Source organism: Bemisia tabaci, chromosome 5 (genome assembly GCF_918797505.1).
Source record: "Bemisia tabaci chromosome 5, PGI_BMITA_v3".
In the NCBI taxonomy this organism is placed as follows: Eukaryota; Metazoa; Arthropoda; class Insecta; order Hemiptera; family Aleyrodidae; genus Bemisia; species Bemisia tabaci.
The window spans coordinates 15,223,954-15,244,895 of record NC_092797.1 but is presented as its reverse complement, the minus strand read 5'-3'; the positions used below and the strand labels follow the sequence as shown (position 1 = coordinate 15,244,895).

Below are 20,942 nucleotides of genomic sequence, written 5' to 3'. Positions count from 1 at the left end.
ATGAGGAAAGTTCTCGAAATTTGGCAATAGGTCATTTGGGTGGCTTTAGCTGGAATGTCCTTCAGAAGAGCATTAAACAAAAATAAGAGGAGTATAACACCAGGGAAGAGGAGACAAGTTTATTGTAGCTTTTAATTGATTCTCCTCTCCATTCAGTTAAATGCTGTGACAATCATTATAATATACTTCTGGGTTTTTTGTAGGAGTTTTAAAATTTAAAGGCAACAATTTGTCAATTGAATCAATAATTATTTTTCACGAAAAATAAAAATATATTAATAATGAAAAAAAAAAATAGAAATGAGGGACAAGTAAAGACAAAACTCACGTGTCGTCGTCTGCTTTGATCACCCAGTCATACTGATCCTTATAATGTTGAAAAATGTACTTAAAGGCCCCCTTCGTCTTACCCCAAAGTTTATTTCTTCCCTCTCCAACATCTATCTTGACTGTTGGTAATGAATCATCTGTATAATAATAAAAAGAAATTGCATAAGAATTACGAGCATTATTGTTGACATACAAGGGGGTGCAAAAACTTCTTTATCATGCAACCCGCAGTTTACGAGCAAAATTAGAAATGCAAACCAGCAATTCCAAAAATGCCTGGGCCAGATGGCACTGGCATAAAAGTCACACAAATCTGAGAGATTATAAATGAGGAGCAAAGAAAAGTATGGCTAAAAAATAAAAAAAATTGAGATTTTCAGACAGGAGAGACATACTAAAAGAGAGGATAAGCAAAGAGCCTTCCGTATCCCTGACATATCGTCACCTTCCAGCCAAAGTATCACACGCGCTATACGACGTTTAAAAAGTTCCCAGCTATTCTATTTTTTAAGAGAGAAATTGTTGGTTGAATCTGTTTAAAAATTTCACTGAATTTTATTGGCAGCACAAAAAAAATTCAGTGAGATTTTCGGACAGCTTCGTTGAACAATTTCTCTGTAAAAAATAAAACAGTTGTGGAAATTTTTAAACGTTACATGGCACTTGTGATACTTCCGCCAAAAGGTGACGATATGAGGAATAGAGGATTTTCAGAGGAGGAAAGCACAACACATACAAGTAAACTGAAATATTAAGTGTTATGCCACAATGAAAAAGAAAATTCTCAATGATTTACACAAAGAATTGAGGACAACATTAACAAACTTACTTGAAAATCACAACATTTCCAGAAGGAATTAAAAAATTAAATATTCCAATAAATTTAAAATTGATATCAATAGAGAGAAATTTATAGGAAAACGAAAAAGGTTGAAGAAAAAATGCTTTAAAATAATAAGATAGGAAATTTAGATTGAAAATATCTGTCTCAGACCCTAAATAGAACTATTCAGTTTCTGTGACTCAAAAGTATCGTGAGGAACAGCAAAAGCTTCATTCTTTTAATAGCGACTACAAAGTATGTTGTGTACAAAAAACCCTCTGCTTGAAAGTAAAAAATTATTGGATCATCTATTCATGGGAACAATTTGAGTTAGGGGACTGTTCAAATATTACGCAACCCTCTCCCACATAAGGCACACCCTTTTTGAATTACAAGGATGCCCTGACCTCCTTCCCCTCAGATTTTCATGAAAAAAACACAGAAAGTCCAACAAATTCTTTTCATTGGAATTTTTTTTCTTGAAAAATACATTCACACACTTGCACATATTACCCACCCACACTTACACATAACCACATTTTAAAAAAAAATAATGAATATACCTTTTTCGGAGCTGATGAACAACAGGGTATTACAGCGTCTTCCCCAAGTAGCCTTGACATGCTGAGCTTTGACTTTATGATTCTTCGGATTGGTCAGCACCCAACATAACACTCTAACTCTACCTTTCAGTTCATCTGCCACTTCACTTTCACCTGAAATCATTATAATCACATTCAATAAAGAAGAATTATACGCAGGATTTTTACTGGCATTATCTATTTTATTTAAATCACAATGCTAAAAATATTTTGTAAAGATTCTATTGAAGGAAATAATTTCGCCTAAGTAAGTCCAGAGAAGATTTTGAAATTACATTAGAAAAATGTAAAATTCTTTCTAAAAGCTGGGAGTCTTGGGGTTACGACCAAAAAATTTTCTGGTTTTTTTTTTTTTTCGTTTTCTAAGAGGAACTTATTAATGGATGGGCAGAAAGACAAAAATTGGCCACTTTACCTTTGTGAAATGCTTCATCGTGACCATGACCTCCAACTTCTCCCAGGGGCGCTTCTACCTCTCGTTCATCGTCATGGAAATGTTGATCTGGCGGGACATGACTGTCTGATTCTCTACTAAGATACCTATAATATAGCAGAAACATATAATGCAACAATGTTAGTGCTGGAACCCTGCACAAATGCAGCTCAATTACATTTTCATCAAATCTTGAAGAAAATATACTCCTAAAAAATCAAGGCACGCTAAAGGGCGCACCAACGCAGTCTCACCTATCAATGGAGCAAAAAAAGAAATAAAAATTATTATGCCGGGGGGGGGGGGGGGGGTTGCGCCAATGTGCCCCCCCCCCCTCCACCCACCGACGCACACACAAATGATACAATATTGTGAGTTTAAAAACCCAATATCAAATTATTATCAACTGAAGTGAGGGTATAGTATTTAGTAAGAGTCAGTCCACTTACTATAGGTCGGGTTCCCTGATACAAGTACTCTATGACGTAACGAATTACTCAGAACTGGGTCCTCACTACAATCCACTCATTTTCCTGCCGGAGCATTTCATGCTTCGGTTTCATTTGAGCCATACTTTAAACGGCTGGTTCGGTGATGTATGTAGTCAAAAAGAATTAAAGTTTAAAATTGGAAAAACACTAGTTCCGCTGAACATCATATTTTCTTCATCAAATTTACAGGGGTTTAATTTTTCGAATCCAAGTGCCTGCCCCCATAAGGTGAGGTGCAAAATCTGCCCTCAAGGGAAATTTTTGTGCGAAACGACGACGAAAAAAAAATTCACAAACAATACCGAAGATTCAACGATCTTTTCGACTTTCCGAGCAAATTTTTAAAGGTGAAAAGAGAAAAAAGGTCATTACTTCGAAAAATTTGGGAAAGCGAGGAAATTTTTCGGAGGTGAGTGAGGGGAAAATCCCGGATCGTGTGAAATGTCAGGCCAAATGGCTCTTTTTGCACCCCTGCACAAATATTGGATTACGTGAGTGATCTTACCTTGGCGGGAGTAAGGGCACCTCTCGTATCGTAGCATAGGTCAGAGATAAGAGCATGTAGGCACACATAAAGCCAAAAAGACACCCTATACAAAAAGTTACTATGAAAGTCCGCCCGCCAGAAAATTGTTTTATCATACCTGAAAAACGACAAAAGCGAAACATTAGCTGAGGGACTTCGCAGACCAATAATGGACACAGATAGAAAAAGCTGTCGGGCTTTCACGGGATTTTGCCGAGTAAAAGCGTCATGTACTCAGATGAACCCTGCCACGTTTGTAAGGCAGGCATGATTTTATGAAACAGTATGAGCTCAATCTGATTTCAGTAAAATGCTAGAGGCATGTGTAGGAGGAAGCAAAATTCGGGAGAAAAAGTGAGGATTTGCTCGATGGAGGGGGACTTGGAAATTCTTTTAAAAACACTGTTAAATTAACCAATTATATTCAACAAATATCACGTTGGGAATAACTACATTCTGACTGATGCGTTTGCAGTGATTTGGGCCGATTTTTTTCACAGATGAATTATTTTTACTAGTTGCATTAAGTTTCACTCTTTTATGAGAGGGGTGATCATTGAAGCTCTATCCATGAGAAAAGTAGCAGATTAAATATGCTTCCATTATGGTTAGTAGAGAAACTTGTGACAATGTAGGTACCACTAGACGAGGTAAGAATTGTAAGCACAGCAGGACGTGATATTTTATCAAAATTTCATTCCGAACACTTTGAACGCACTAAAAATATCGGTGATTAACACATGCGGAGAGATTCGCCATTATTGTTTCACACCAGAGTTAAAATATCGGTGGTTAACACATGGGGAGAGATTCGCCTTTATTGTTCACACCAGAGTTAGAGAATTGGACTACATTTTGCAATTAAGAACTACAATTTACGGCACATCCGTGAAAACACGTATGTGCACGCGGCAACTAATGGTTCATACGTTGTCTCCATACCGAGCCAGAATTCGTAGTTCCCACTTGCAAAATGTAGTCAAATTCAAACTTCCCGCTCGCAGAGAAAACACAAAATCCAAGTCATGGGAACGAACTTTATCTTAAAATTCAGCACGTAATCAGAAAAAAGATCCTGCAAAAAGACAAGAATATTTCAGAAACTTACTGAAATGTGTTGAAAGTCCACTTTAATTCCAGGAGACTTCGGTTTCCTCTCCGAGTGAGAAATTAAAATCGACAAGGTGGAAAACGCTAATTACCTAATCATAAGTCTGATTGTTCATTCTACGATTCTCTCCTTTTTCAGGATAAACCCAGGCCTAAGTTGTAAAATATTTAAAATATCCGCACTAACATGTCGGAGTAGGTACATTGAAAATCCCAACGCGATTCCTCCTTCGGGAACTTATTGTGATCGGCAACGAATGGCTTTGACAATAGTTTCAACTTAGTCGTAATTCTCGAGATGCCACAGACTACAGGCAACTCGTTCCCTGATCGGGCCGTCGGCGTTGATTGCATCTCCAAGTGCGGGCCATAAAACAGCTTTGAATCAACAAAGCCGTGAAATCATAGTGATTTTCCTTTTTCGATTCTTAGACGGAGGAACTCAACTAGCTCTCAACGTTACGACACTGCCACTCACAAATTCTGTTTGTTCTTGGAAACCGTTTGGCATTTCTACAGTGTGACAAGGGCTGCATAACGTTTGCGCACACTTTTTTTACCGATAACGTTAGCGCACACTTTTCGCGAATATCATTTGCGCACACTTTTTACCGCTAACGTTTACGCACACTGCACTATTTGGCAACGCTTCAATGATGCGTCAGTAGCATCGCTTCGTGATAAGACAATTCAACGGACGGATAATTTATAAACGGACGAGGGGAAATTTTCATTTAAATAAATTCCAATAAGCAATCAATAAGTAAATGAATAAATAAGTTAATAAGAAGAAAATAGAAAATGAAGAGAGTTAAGACAATAAGGTATATGGTTACTCACAGATTTTTCGCTGTTACTTCAGCTAAAAATGCTGTCACTGTCTTCACCGGAATCATCTTCAGTGGAAGGACGGGTTTTAGGGCTGTTTTCAGGGCAGGTTGCATTTGAAGAGCAAGTTTCATCAGCACCATTTTCAGAAATGGATTCATCAGGCTCGTCTGCATTGAAAGAGTCATTTACAGCCTCCGGGTTATTTTCTTCGTCTGAATCATTTTTGTCGGGGTATTTAACTTAACGAACCATTTCCAGAAACTCTGTAATTTTCAGGTCCTTATCGAGATACGAATTGGTTAAAACAATAATTTCATCATCTTTTTTTTTTTGATCATTCCGTTTAGTGAACACCTCATCATTTCGCACAGATTTAATTTTCAAAGACACTATATTCTGAGCGTTAGAAAATTGTTGAGAGGCTTCGTAGACATTCGGATGATGATAGTAAAACTCCCCGCAAAGCTTGCTGTTAAAGCTTTCAACGCCATTTGTTGTCGTACAAGCGTCGTAAGTGAGAGGGCTTGCCCACACATCAGGTGGGAACAATGTAGTATCAATGTAATTTCGCAGGATGCAACTAAGAAATTGAGGAACGCCGTTTACATTAGGTGCAGTTGCGCCCAGTGTGCGCATCTTATCATGAAGCGATACTATGACCGCCCGGATCAAAACAAACTCCGGTTTTCGGGTGACACGCGTAGCATCATTGCAGCGTTGCCAAATAGTGCAGTGTGCGCAAACGTTATCGGTAAAAAGTGTGCGCAAATGATATTCGCGAAAAGTGTGCGCTACCGTTATCGGTAAAAAAAGTGTGCGCAAACGTTATGCACCGGTGACGAGTACACTGGAAAAAAACACACATTGGATCTAGAGTCTAGACTCTTAAGAACATCGACAAGAAAAAATACTCTTGATTCAATCGGATTTTTGCTTAAATCAAGAACCAAGCCTCTTAATTTGAGCGGATTTCCTTTTGATTCAAGCAAAAATCTGATTGAATCAAGAGTGTTTTTTCTTGTCAATGTTTTCAAGAGGCTGGAATCTAGAGCCAATGTGTTTTTTGTTTTTTTTTCCAGTGTATTATGGATTTCAAAATTCCCTGAATTTACAAGGAACATAAAATTCCCAAATTTTCCTCTGGCTTGTTGATGCTTTCATCGGCATGATTTATCATAAAAATCTCTTCATGAAAAATTTTAAGCGCCAAGTTTCTTCGGCCGTGCTAAGGAAAAACGTCGCATGAACATTCGAGAGCTACGAAATTTCCTCTGATAAAATGTTTATTTTTAGGGAGAGTTTTTATACTTCCTCTTGAAATTTTCAGCTAATTTAGATAAGATTGAAAACAAAATTCTCTGAAAAATTGTCGGAAATATATTCTCAAACTCACCAAAAAATTCGTATTTTGTCCAATTAAAATTGGAAACGCCAAAGGTTCATACGGCGTTTCTTCTTAGCACAGCAGTCTTGAACTTAAAAAAATGCGATGATTTGGCTGAAAGAAATAAATTCTGTGGCGAAATTCCCCGACTTGTTAAGAGCTTATCACGCCATATCTAACTGAAAATTTCGCCACTTCTCCTTCTAATGACCCGCAAAAATCTGAAAATTTTTGAATAAAAATAGCACAGCCAATTAGCAATGCTAGGTACTGCAGTAAAAAATTAAATTGATTGCGTCAATTTCTCAATGTTGGAGTTTACGTTCCTTCGTCTAGGAGACGACGATTTATATGAGAGCACGCATCTCAAATGAGTGGCTCAAAATTTTATTGACATTTAGGGTATCCATGGTTGGCTGTGGTGGATGGTGGAACACGGAGTTGGGGGCTAAATCAGTACAGAGGTAGTAGACGAGAGGTTACCTGAGTGTCAGGATGTCTAGTTTTTTTTCATTTTGTGACATCCTGGTGAAATCCTGGTTTTTCCTGATTTTTGACTGCTAAATCTTGCTTTCATAATTTTTCCAAGTCCTGACTTTTTGCGGAGAAAAATTAAGATTTTTGCATAAGCGTATCCAAAAGCAGAACTCTAGAATTAAGTTCTGAGAGTTAAAAACAAGTGCGAATTGAAAAAATCCGATCGGTCGGCCGACCTTTCTCAAATCCTGATTTTACGACCGACTTTTCCTCAAATCCTGATTTTACGACCGACTTTTCCTCAAATCCTGATGAAATCGGGATTAAATCATGATTATTGGCCTTAAATCCTGATAAAATCGGGAAAATCCTGATGCTAAACACCCTGGTGATGTAAACGATTTCTCTATGAAAATAATACATGATGCATAGTTGGCTGCAGAGGGTACGCAGAACTTTAGACGATGTTCAGAAATTGTGCTCGGACAACTGAAAGAAGAACCGTTGGCGGATCCAGCAAATTGGCACCATTGTTTTTCACTACTTAAACCTAAGGAGATGTATCGATTCTGGAGGGGTCCAGGTGCTCCGACAAAAATCGATTATTTACCATAGGTTTAAATGGAGGAATTCGGTGTTGCCAAATTGCTCGATCCGCCTCTGAAAAAAAATTTAAAAAATAAAAAGATGAACCACTTACTCATTCTTTGTAGCATGGCGGATCACTGGTTTTCCAATGCTTCCTACAAAAAGAGAGAAGGAAAATCAGAAGAAATGCTTGTGAATGAGCTAATAGTGCGTAGTGCCATTAATACAAATTTTACGTCATAAGCAGCAACAGCCGCAGAACAAAAATTGCACTGTTGAACTGAACATCCAACATGTTAGTCGGCTGTGCTGAGAAAGAACGCCATATGAGCCTCCAGACGTTTCCAAATTTTCTTTGATAAAGTAAGAATTTTCAGTGAAATCTGAATACTCCTCTCCAAGTGAGTTTTCAGAGACTTACATTTGCGGTCAGATCTACGTAAATTATCTGAAAATTTCAAGATAACATATTCATAGCTCTCCTCTAGAAATAAAAATTGTATCAGAGGAAATGGGAGTCTCGAATGTTCATACGGCGTTTTTCCTTAACACGGTAAAATGAAGAGGAGGGGGGAGGGGGGGGGGGCGGTAAAGTTCAACATTCTATAACTGCCTATTCGCGTGAAGTAATTGAAGTGAATAGAAGAGGAACATAAAAAATATAAAAAGGAAAAATGAAAAAAAAAATTATTAAATGTAGGAGTACGTAAAATTTATTCGGCTCCCAATCAACTATTGGCTTAAAGGCGCCTGAAGTGAGGTAGAACATACAAATTTTGAGTAGTCAAGAGAAGATAAAGAGTGCATTGAGAGAAAAAAGAAACAGGGGATGTCGGGGAAATAATGATAAATATATTATGGGAATAGTAGGTACGATAAGATGAGAAATTTCAATTTTCAACTGTAGAGTATTAAAAAATTTAAGGATATTAACTGATAAAATTAAGTGTTAAAGAAATAAAAATAAAAACAGAGTCGAAAGATAATTTGGGGAAAAACGTCACTGGAAAAGTAAGCATCCGTCTCGGATGTCTGAACTGTACGGAAAATAAATATTAGCCGAGTTGAGCCTCCAGCCAAACATAGTCACAGAATTGACTATTTAACACCCAAGTGCACTTCACTCCAACACTTTTTTTTCTCAAAACCAAACCGAGCCAATTTAAAAATCGAACGAATACTTCGGAAGGAGTATCTGTGGTATCGGGAGAGTGCATGCGTGTTGATAAAGCGATTTTCCGGGACGTGATTCTCTGAAGGATTTTTTTCTTTTGTTTTGGTTTATGGCAGGGTAAGAGGAAACAGCCTTGCTCCTGAAATAGTTGGAAACAACTTCCAATAGTTCCAACGCCACTTCTCGCACCAGGATCATCGATGTTTTAACTGCTCTTCGCTTGTGAACCGCGGACTTTATAGATATCGCTTTTTCTCCACAGGAAGTGAACGACCGAAAAAACGTGATTACGAAAATTGCCCGGGGCAGTTCAATCAGAGGTTCTAAGTGCAACGTTGCACCATGTTTTTTTTCGCGCCCTATTTAAGTCGTTGGCCTTAGTTTTTCAACAAACAGCCTATGCACATAAATTAGAATTAGCACGTAATTTGATATGTACGATTCCAAAGTTGGGTAAAGTTCTAGATTAGACGCTACGGTTTCGAAAACGTAGGCCGGCTTCACACACTGAAAATGAATAATCGGTGTCGCAGTTGGATGTTGACCCTCGAAACTCATTTTCAGGTATTGTTCGCTTTATACAAAGAAAATATTACGACTTTATACAAATTTAAAAAAATTTACAATATAACGAGTAACTTTAAGACTCAGGCCGCCATTTTATAAACAGAAGTAAAATGATGGCTGATTAGCCCCGATTTTATCGATCGCTGAAAATTGCGTGTTGTGGCCCACTTTTCGGGGCACTACTCAACGATGCATCGGTGACCTCCATTTTCAGCACCCATTTTCAGCGTGTGAAGTAAGCATGTATTCTTCGCAAATTGAACTACTTTTGGCAATTAGGGACTACAATATCTAGCTCAGTTTAAAAACAACGTATGTAACATTCGTTCGTTATTTCTACATAAACGTTTTTACAGATGAGCCAGAAACTGTAGTTCCGAATTGCAAAATGTTGTCCAATTTTGAGTTCCTTGTTCTTTTGTACCACTCTTATCAACATCTCATAAAAGTGAATCGATACTTGAGAGTACTGAACATTTTTTCGAATGAAGATGCAAGAGAATATATGTGTGAGATGCAAAATATTCATGTATATCAAAATTTCTTGAATTTCCGAGGGAGGAGCCCAAAGAACTGGCTTCAACCATAAAAATTCCTTGGTATATTGTCAGGAGGGGAGGCGGGGAGTACAAAAATAAAGCTTGGGGTTCTTTACGCGATTGAGCACAGGGGAGAATTCCATAAGCGCCGCCATCCGCGGCGCGCGGCGGCGTGCTGCCAGCTCGAAACGCGCACCGACGCGACGCCTACAAACCTAAAGGGATACTTCAAGCATTGAGCAATGCGTGAAGTAGCCCTTTAGGTTTGTAGGCGTCGGTGCGTGTTTCGCGCTGCTAGCAGCTTGCCGCGCCACGGCTATCCCGGCGGGCGGGGGGTGAACGATTTCTTGCGGGGAGAGCTTCCTGCTTCCTGGCGGAGAAACTCCTGCATAGGGCATTTTTTTTTTTTTAATTTTCGACTTTTAAAATTACACAATGGTCGTGTTAAGTAATTAGTGAACTCTCAACCCTAGATGAAGTGCTATTATGGAGACGCGGATCGTGCGCCATCATGCGCGCTGCGGACGGCGCAGGGCGGCTCATAAAATTCTCCCCTGTGCTCTGTCGCTCTGTACGACAATAGGTATGATCCTGTATGTAGAAGTAGAAGCTTAAATAGCGGTAGTTCTTCATAGCTGCCGCGCTTTAAACCATGCACCAAAATAAGAAAAAAGTAAAAGAGAGAGTGAAAAAAAAAATTCCTGACGAACTTTTCATTTATAGGCGGGAAAAGACAAGCGCAATTCAATCTTTCAAAATTGATCACTTACTACATTGAACGATTTCGATCGATAAAGCCCTATCTACTCACATTAGAATGTTATTTGTGGATCGAACCAGTTATGTTCCGAATGATGTAAGCGCCACTGACACAATTGCGAGAGAAAATGTATTATTCAATCGTATTCGGTCGGTAAAACCTATAAATTCAAACCTACGTTTAAAATTTGAAATAAAAGAATTTGATATTTTCGAACGTCGTTCGGTTGTGAAAAGCACCATACCCCATTTTTGTCAGCACTTCCGTCATTACGGAAATAATCGATCCAGATAATATTAATCGAGCCTAATCTAATGAATCAAGCATGTCAATCGAAATCACTGCAACTCCATCTAACGGGCGCGATACAACGCGGGAAGTACTATTGATGCAAGCACCTGGACGCAACTATTCGTGCTCGATGGACGGCTGTGTTGCATACACGAAAAATTGAAGGCGTTTCGTATTTTCTTGCCCGCTCAGTCAGTCAGCTCTGCTCGTGGGTCGCGGCGTCAAGCGCGCCATCAGCGTTATTTGATATAAATGTTTGACGTTTGTTGAATGTTTGAATTTGATGTTTTGTTGCTCTGTTAAAATGTTTCGGTGGCTACCAGTATTCACGGCGTTGTACTGAGAATTTTTGGAGACATAAAGAATTTTGCTCCAGTACCTATGGCGGGAATGCAGGCTTGATAAAAGTGGTATTCTTTTGGTCAAAGATTCGAACAACATGACATAGGCCAAGAAAGAGATGATACCACAATTAAACTTGAGTCGGAATTAAAAATGAAATACAAGCAGCTGAATTAAGGGGGGGGGGGGGTGCAGGGAAGCTATGCTCTTACTGTTGCAGTTCGTAACCGTTCAATGATCTGAAGTCAACCGTAATAAAGGTTCTTCTGTGATGCTTTACATGATTTTCATTTTTGACCTTATCGATAGCATAGAATTAGTTCGAAGGGAGTTTCTAGAGATTTTAGGGATTTACTTCGTTAACTCTACAAAAATTTGGTCGATTCCTTTGAAAAATGAGTTCAATTTTGGATAATGTAATTTATTTCGTGCCTACATGAGAAGGGTACGACATAAATAAAACGATTACTTAGAGTGCGATCTCCAGGGAATTGCACGTGTAATCTAATTATTTTTTTTTTAAAGAGATGACTTCAATTTCTATTTTAAATCAGCGGCTACTTGCGCCAGGTCTATTCAATTTCCAGACACGGTAGTGATTGTGACTTTACTATATGTGTGCAATACTGCCATTCAGTATGTTTAAATGAAGGAGTGAAGGGGGGGGGGGGGGGGGGTAAATGACTCATCGAGAAATTCGATATGGAAAGAAAGAAACTTTATTAGATAAGTAAATAAGTGAATAAGTTTTATCAACGCCTCCGCGCGATGATCCGATGAAAACCGCGAAAGTTGTTGGTTCACAGTTGCCTAGACAACTGATAATCTGCTCCCTTTCGATTTCTTTTCAAACTACTTGAACAGAGGCTACGGGGAGAATCACTTGTGGATCATCCGATCATTTTCAAGATTTTTCTAAGTTCATCAAAGGTCATCGGTGTGATCGGACTACATTTTCCAGTTAGGAATTATGTATAATTTCTGGCTAATTTCAGAAAAAACATACGCAACGTTGGTTACTTTAAGCAGATGGATGATTTTACGGATGAGCAAAAAAAAAAGTTCCTTTTTGAAAAATGAAGTATAATTCGTCTACTCGCTTTAAAAAGCTCATTGCTGATAGTAACATGGTTCAGAGGCTTGAACAGAGGCTACGGCGAGAATTTCTTAAGATCCGTTCCTACATAAAATATATACATTTTAAGATGAGCTGTTCCTCTTATTACCCTCGCAACTTTAATTAAGAAAATGGCATTGGCGGATCTAGCGAATTGGTAACATTGTCTTTTCTCTATTTAAACCTATGGAAAAGAATCGATTCTTGGAGGGGCCAGGTGCTCTGAAAAGAATCGATTATTTAGCATTCGTTTAAATGGAGGGAATCCGGTGTTGCCAAATTAATGGATCCGCCTCTGGCCACAACGGGGGAAAAGAAAAGAGGAGGAAAAAACAAGTAAATTATGAATGTCGTACCGGACATGACAGAAATCAGCTTCCAGCGGCGGAGCCACGGGAGAACAGAGCTAATGGTTCCTCAGCGATCTGAAACAGACGATGTAATACATTTAATAAATGGCAATAAACTTGTCAAAAATGAAATGAAATAATATTAAACTCTGAGGATTGAATGAAATGCAGACAGATAGAAAGACACTTCCTCTACTCGCAGAGGTGGCAAGAAAGTAACAATTTCCAGCAGTATAATACATGGTGGGTGATCCAGGGTTAAACGGCCAGACTGCAGGAACCGAAACACCCCCAAACCCCTCTTTAAATTTAGATTTCGATTTTTTTAAATCATTTATGAATTCAGGGCATAACAGTACAGGAAAGTACAAATTTTCATGAGATTTGGTTCACAACCGTTGCCAAAATTTAGGAAAAACTATTTACCTACTTTCCGAAATTTTTGGGGGGTTTTTTTTGTAGTTCCGACTTGAGGCACTTTCGGAAAAAACTTTATACAAGAAAAAAGTCTCATTTTGACCCAAAGAACATGCTCCTGCAGTCTGGCCATTTAACTCTGGATCACCTTGTATAAGCTACTTACACGGAGAAAAGCTGGATTCACTGTAGCGAATTGTTGAATCGATGAGGCGATTGATTGCACCTGATAAAATTTTACTTGCGACAGCCAATTTCCTTGCCGAATTGAGTTTTTTTTTTTTTTTGTTACACGTACAACCGGAAAAATGTGTTTAGTTCAAACAAGAAACATTTCGTTATAACACGTTTTAACATGTAAACATGTTTTGTCCAGAGCCAGGGATGAATCACCTTATGTGTTGGCGTGTTTTCTATTTTTTTAAGTCCTATACGCGCCATGGTGCAGAGTTAATACAACAACGCTGCGCAGTACAGTTATTTCACTTTTTTGTCCCCCACCTTAGGGCCCTTCTACCCGACTCCGTTAAAAAATAATCAGGGATCTGGTGACCTGCAATGCTCTTACTTTCCGCCTAGTCGCAGCTCAAGATCAGTTCTTCTGATAATGGGAGTCAGTCGCAGTCAGTCCGTGCTTCCTTTATCAAGCGCTGGTGTGACTGTACTACCGAGCTAAGAAAGAACACCTTATGAGCCTTCAGACGTTGCCAAATTTCCTGTAATGAAATATGAATTTTCAGGGGAATCTGCGAATACTTTCCTTCCAATTTTTCAGAAAATTTTACTCCTAACCGGATCAAAATTATTCGAGAATTTCAAGGGGAAATATTCATAGCTCTCTTCAAGAATAAACATTTTATCGGAGGAAATTTGGCGACTCTCGAATGTTCTTGCGGCGTTTTTCCTTACCACGGCAGTGTGGTCATGTGTCAAGTAGAAGAGAACGAGTCATTCGCGGCTGCGCTATGTGAATCGTTTTAAGTAATTGTTTTGATAACATGACACCCCCTCCGCTCCGGACAAGAAGAGCAATTAATACCAACTCCATCACTACTGCTTAGATAGTGGAGACATTCTGCACAGGACGTAAATTGAAAGTGCATGTTGAATGCAACGCATATCAGCAAGGATCAACTTTTTGGGAAAGCATAGCGACTACATTAAGTTAAAGGAATGTTATTATTATGTTGAGAGAAAGACGTCTCTTCATCATTAGTGAACGTTCAGAGGAAGAAAGGCCTTAGTTTTTTCTTGGATTTCAAAATTCCCTACTTTCCTTTGCCTTAAAAAGACGGATTTGAACATAGATTATTTCCTGACCTTTTAGAGGTTATTTTTTTCATTTGTTCGTTTGTTTTTTTTTTTGCGTGATTTCTAAAAAAAATTATTTTCAAAACAATACTAAGCGCAAGGTCTCTGAAATGAAAAAAAAATCTAACGATATATTTGGAGAAGAGAAACTTTAAAGGTTCCGCAGCGAAATTTTCTGACTTTTCCAGGTTCTCCCCAACTTTCCGAGAACTTATCACCTTGCTGGACTAGTCTAGTCTTAAGATTTCTTAGTGTCAGACGAATAATTAGTGACAATTTGACGGAGGCGGATGGTTTGTTCAATTGTCCGCTCGGACACAACCGAAGAAGTTCATTTTTCCCCCTTTTTCTTTTTCTTTTTTTCTTTCTTCAAAATCCCACATTTGGACTCGCTGCTTACATCGGTAGCATGACAGTTTGGCCGGGCATAAAATCCGACTCGATCACAATTCAACGCTGCCGTGCTAAAGAAGAACGCCATAAACCTTCAGACGTTGCCAAATTTCCTTTGTTCAAAGATGAATTTCCAGGAGAACTATTTATACTTTTCATTTCAATTATTCACAGAATTGTATTCGCAATTTAATGTAAGGTATTCGAAAATTTCAAGACATAATATGCCTACACGGAAAAAAAAGTGTCAGGGGTTATCCTCCAAAATTATTCTACTGCCTAAATGTTGGGTGATATGGACATTTCCAATTAATTTTGGTAGCTCCGCAATTCAAGTAGGAGTAGTACCGCAACATTTGGGTTAGTAACCTAATGTTTCGAGATACTACCACAATTAATTGGGAATTTCCATATCATCCAACAGTTGGGACTTAACCCCTGCCTCTTCTTTTCCATGATAAATATGTATTAACGTGTAAAAATGTATTACCGCACTGGTAAAAAAACACATTGGATCTAGAGTCCAGATCTTGAAAACCTTGACAAGAAAAAGGACTCTTGATTTAATCAGATTTAAGCTTAAATCAAAAGGAAATCCGCTCAAATTAAGAGGCTTGGTTCTTGAGTTAAGTTTAAATCTGATCGAATCAAGAGTATTTTTTCTTGTCGATGTTTTTAAGAGTCTGGACTCTAGATCCAATATGTTTTTTTTTCCAGTGCGTGTAATTCCGGTTAAATATGTACGATATTTTTAGTGTAAGTTATAACTTACACTAAAAATACATATTTAACCAAGGGACATTGGACAGCATCCGAAGGTCCATACGGCGTTTTGCCTGTATAGAACGGTTCGACGCACAGAAGGTTCGAGTCGATAGGAGAAGTCGTACATCATCTGGAAACTTTGAAAGCTTGTATTTTCGAAAATATGAAACAAAAAGGTTTCAGAGTGGTTTCATTGGATTTTTCGTGAAATTTTCATTGAGAAACACCCCATGAAATTGAATTTGTAACAAAAAACACATGCTAATTTGAAATTTTGGCAAAAAATTCCATGCCCGACATTTTCTACTGGCTCGTTCCACTGAGCGACGACTCACCATTCATACTAGCACCGCATACCGACCATCCCGCAGAATCGAAACCCACGTCGAAGATATAGGTCGCGTCAATCATTGCGCTTTCAAATCAACTTTAAACACCGTTTTCGAATAAATGGATAATACAGCGAGAGAAAAATGCGATGTCACGCTGCGGTCGAGCATTTGAAAATTGCAGGGTGCAAACAATTAAGCGATTTTTTGCACGTCCGCAGTCGCAGTCAGCGAAAGGATGTGCGTTTCAGCGTTGGGTCATGAATGCAACTGACGAAGCTGTGTCATCACAAAATAAATCAGGCCTTCCTTCACTGGTAAACGCTTTTTCAAGATTTGTCTAAGTTCATTGAAGGTCATCAATGTGATCGGATTACATTTTCCAGTAAGGAAATATGTATAATTTCTGGCTAATTTCAGGAACAACATACGCACTATGAGTTACCTTATGTGGATGGGTGATTTTACGGGTGAGCAAATAATAATATTTCCTTATTGAAAAATGAAGTTCAATTGGACCGCGTTAAACAGAAAGGAAGCAAGCCGCGCCCGTGGTTAAATTAGCATACAATGGTGGTTAAAGTAGCATTTTTTTGTTGTAAAATCTACGTTGAAACGTTGCGGTCACTTTTTTTTAGCAATTAAATTGTTAAATCAGCAATTTAATTTTTCCGTGTAGGCTCGTTCTGCTCACTGAGCAACGGTTGTTGACGGAGACATCAAATCGTCGCCTACCTATTACGTGGGGGTAACTACACTCTGCAATGAACCCTGTCTTCCATACATTTGAATGCTTTTCCGGGCTCATCTCAATGTGTGGTTACGCCCTTATGTCGGCCAAGCGACAAAATTTGTCTATAGTAGCCCCATAGTACCCAATCGCCTCCCCTCCCTCCCCCCGCCAAAAAAAGGGGATGAAAAAGTGAAAGACCTCATTAAAAAATTTCGCTCTGAGAGGGCGGATTTCCAATGGGGACGGCGCCCTTTCCCCATCCCGTCTCTACTTAAGGCGCCGAGGTGTAACACTGTTACTGTGGTTGGAAACCTCTCAGGATGCCGGTTTTACACCTTGTATAAACACCATCACGATCATCGCTCGAAAACAAACTACTTGGTTACAGGTGTGCAAAAGCATTAACCCATCTGCTAATACATTACTGAGGCTTTTTTCATTTAGTCCTCTCCCAGAACTAAGCATTGACTCCGCCCTATCATTTCAAACCCGAATGAGACTAACACTAAAAAATATTTAATGTTTAAAAGTTGGATTTCTTGATGGCTCCTGCAAGGATGTAACATGGACTGAAGTGTTAAGGATCTTTCCGACATGCTCAGACCATACACCAGGCTATTACCTACGCACGAACAGCAAACACTTCCAAACTCCATTTTACCTGGGTGTTAAAAAAAATAAAAAAATACTAGGTATAAAAATTAAAACGCCGATAAGTAAGGCTTCATTCACCCCCTAACATAGTGGCCAGCCACCCACATACATTTCTAAGAATTGCATTGGCATACTTTTTCCTACATTCTTTCACGACCACGTTTACTTGTTTCAGTCATAACTGTGACGACTTAATACTTCGCTCACATTGTTCCTTACTCACTAAGACCAGTTCGCCTTCAAAATCTCGTTAGGCAATATGAGCGGCTTGGGAGCAGCAATAGTTGCTCGCAGCATTTCGGCCACGTTAACTTGATTAATTCATAGCTGAGGCTGTTTTTAACTTCAAAAAACTTGGTAAAAAAGGGTACTCGATGTCGATGTCGCTGATGATGTCAGAACGAAACGCGTCTGCGAGTTTTAAAAATTGCAGTGCAAGTGAGAATCTTATTACCCCTTTTTTAAAAAAATTTTTTTTGCAAAGTTTATGAGCACGGGTCCTGAGTTTTTTTTCACTTTTTTTGTTCCTAACTTGTTCCAACCAGTTTGCCTTCAATATCTCGATAAGCAACGTGAGCGGCTTGGGAACAGTGATAGTTGCTCGCTGCATTGCGACCACAATTTCTCAGTCTGTCAATAGCTGTAGAGGTTTAATACTTCACCTCCATTGTTGCTCACTCACTAACGCCGGTTCGCCTTCAATGTCTTGTTAGGCAATGAGAGCGACTTAGAAGCAGTAATAGTTGCTGCAGCAGTTGCGTCATGCTTGTTCATTGGTAGCATTAGCAGACAAGTGCTATACCCCCTTCATTCTAATAAAATTACTTTGGATTTGTCTAGATAATATGAGAGGCAGGGAGAGTAAAAATAGGCTGCAACCAGAACATGTTAGCCCAGTAAAAACCTGCTTCTAATGTTACTTATTCCATTATTACCTATCCTTCAGTTGCTCGATTACAATTTTCCTACTTTGCCTCCTACACAAACAGCACAGATTGGAATGCATCGCAAACAGATTGGGAGCCATGAGATCCCGTTTATCTCTTTCAATTTCGTGGAGGCCTCGATGATACCTATAATATTATAATATTATACGAATATGATATTATACGAATATAATATTATACGAATATGAGAGTTGCAATTCCTAGAGGGTCCCTCTGTTGCTTTGCTTTTGAAGCCCCTGTTGATAAATCTAAATATTGCAGTTTTGATTCTATGAGGCCCCAAGGATACTGCTGACACATCTACAGGGCCGGATTCACCTACTTGCCGCCCATGGGCCGCCTACATTTTGCCGCCCCCTTCTCATTCGTTTTGAAACTCGATAAAAACCATCAAATGAACGTGCCAGCGGGGGAGAGGTGCATAAGACGCAATTACTCGTGTTGAACACATTTTTTGGGAAAGCCCTGTCAACACTACTAGCAAAAGTTCACGGAACTTTGCGCGAAAGTTAAGTTCCGTAAACCTATCTCTGTGTGGACAAGGCCTTCCATTCATAAGAAATAAACGAAAAAATCATGAAAGAACAAACATAAATGTGACTCAATGATTTTAACTCCCGCCGCCGCGCCGACCGCACCGTGTAGGACGCAATGCGTGAAGTATTCACGCAGTCTTGTGGGCGCTGGCGCTATGCGTTTCACGCTGACCGCACTGTTTGGCGCAATGCGTGAAGTATTCATGCATTCTTGTAGGCGTTATCAGTTTCACGCTGACCGCAATGACCGCACTGTGTTTGATGCAATGCGTGAAATATTCGTGCAGTCTTGTGGGCGCTAATAAGTGTTACATGTCGATCGCTGCGCCGAGGGCTTCTCCTTTTCATCTCAAGTCCTCGTCATCATTTCTCTCTCAGTCGCGCCGATCCTGGCCAAATTGCGTGTTTGGTTTCTCTCGTAACTCGACTTATTGAGGGTGCTGTCTCTTGAATCACTGAAAGACGACAAAAGTAGAAATTACTATACTCTCAGAAAATTAGAGATTTTGTCGCCTTTTCTTATTTGTAATTTTTTTTTTCCAAATCCGAATTTTTTTTATACCTACAATTAAAAAAATTGCAAAATTTGTCGCCCCCTGTAGATTTGCCATCATGGGCCGCGGCCCATGTGGCCACCCCTTTAGGTAATCCGGCCCTGGTCAGCCTTTAGCACCCTCATCAATACGTGACATGAAGAGACTTTTTTCAGTGATCAAGGGATCTACTGGTGGAAATCTGTTAATCAACCTTATAAGAACAGTCATGCCTTGGATCAATCATTTTGACGGTGTATAAGTCAGCAATCACATAACTCAGTTTACAACATCGCAGACTTCCTGTCATACTTTATTTCTTAACCGGAAAACTACTCAATAGCATTCCTTCCGACTACTCAATGACTACCGTCATTTTTCTTCTCTATGCAAAGAAAATTCTGCAAAAACTTCAAGGAACGATGTCAATTTGTTCTCCTGTAATAAAATAACATACAGGCAGAGATTTTCAGGCACCGCAAACAAGATAAATGATTGCGGACTTACACTATCTACTTATTTATGAAAATTAATTTAATTTAGAGGTTAGGATTTGGGCGCAGAACCCATTGATTAGGGAAAAAGATTCATCGATTCGCTCCTTCATTGGACAGTACTTTTCAGTAATGAGGGTAGTTCTACCAGTTCTACTGTCGTCACTGACCAGTCAGATTAAAGTTATAGATTGGTGATCTGTTGTACCTCCGATCAAAGAGAGAAAAAACCTCAGGAAAGGAAGACAGTTGAAAAATATCTCCACTCAATGGAGCGAGCTGTGAATTACGCATAACCTGACCAGTTAAGGAAATACAAAGGGTTCATGCAAAACTGTGAAAATAAGACTGTATATGGGCTAAAAGGCATTAATTAAACACAGCGGCTATCTATAACTAATACTGCGCTCGAAGTGACAATGCACTACTACTTATCCGAGAGAGTAGCACAGCCAATCTTTGTCATGAAAAGAGGCTGCAAGATGCAGCCATTTCAACGGAAACTGTCTAATCACGTGCAAATTTCATGAGGTGAAAGAAAGAGTGATTGTGAACTCACCAGGGAAAAGAGACCGAAAAAAATGAGGTTCATTGTTCCTGAGAATGCTGTTTCGTTGATCTCAAGAGGAGCTTTTCACTCAAGTGGTGAACAATAAGAATTCCGAAGGGTGTAAAGAACTGAAACTGAAAGTTTTAAGAGAATCAAGAAGTCATTTTGCTTCCAAATGGAGCACACAGCACATTCAGCACGAGCACAACACTGGACAGTAGACAGCACGGTTGAGAGATCGGTTAGTTACCGATGTTTGATCATTTCCAGATCAAAATTTGTAGAATTGAATACGTATGACGTCTTTGAAAATTCGGCACGGAAGCACGGAGAAAACGCGTAAGTAGGAGTACTTAACACAGTAGTTACTTTCCGAGGCTTTTCAATCGGCAACCTTATCAATTATCAATTACAGTTGCCCCCGTATCACTCAATCACTCATGAACACTCACACCGAGATGTTCATCCGTCGCTCGTCTTGACGTGAAATACTGAAATGACGTCATATTGTGGCAGCTGTTACGAATATATTTCAATTATTCCTC

General features: G+C 39.1%; 1 protein-coding gene across 2 annotated transcripts in view; it reads right to left on the bottom strand.

The window, feature by feature from the left end:
* LOC109042199 (glycoprotein-N-acetylgalactosamine 3-beta-galactosyltransferase 1) overlaps positions 1–20,875 on the bottom strand; it is a 28,276-nt gene extending 7,401 nt beyond the window's left edge. Inside the window, exons 1-7 of one of the 2 annotated variants that reach the window (XM_019058830.2) lie at positions 20,407–20,875; positions 12,742–12,810; positions 7,708–7,750; positions 3,185–3,323; positions 2,171–2,295; positions 1,717–1,869; positions 329–467 (exon numbers count right to left, since the gene is read on the bottom strand). In XM_019058830.2, the coding sequence (XP_018914375.1) occupies positions 329–467; positions 1,717–1,869; positions 2,171–2,295; positions 3,185–3,323; positions 7,708–7,723 (572 nt within the window). In that variant the 5' untranslated portion in view covers positions 7,724–7,750; positions 12,742–12,810; positions 20,407–20,875. Of the gene's footprint in view, positions 1–328; positions 468–1,716; positions 1,870–2,170; positions 2,296–3,184; positions 3,324–4,313; positions 4,490–7,707; positions 7,751–12,741; positions 12,811–20,406 lie in introns of those variants that run through there. The other variant, XM_019058831.2, reaches the window with a different exon arrangement.
* Between the last annotated feature and the right edge of the window lie 67 nt (positions 20,876–20,942).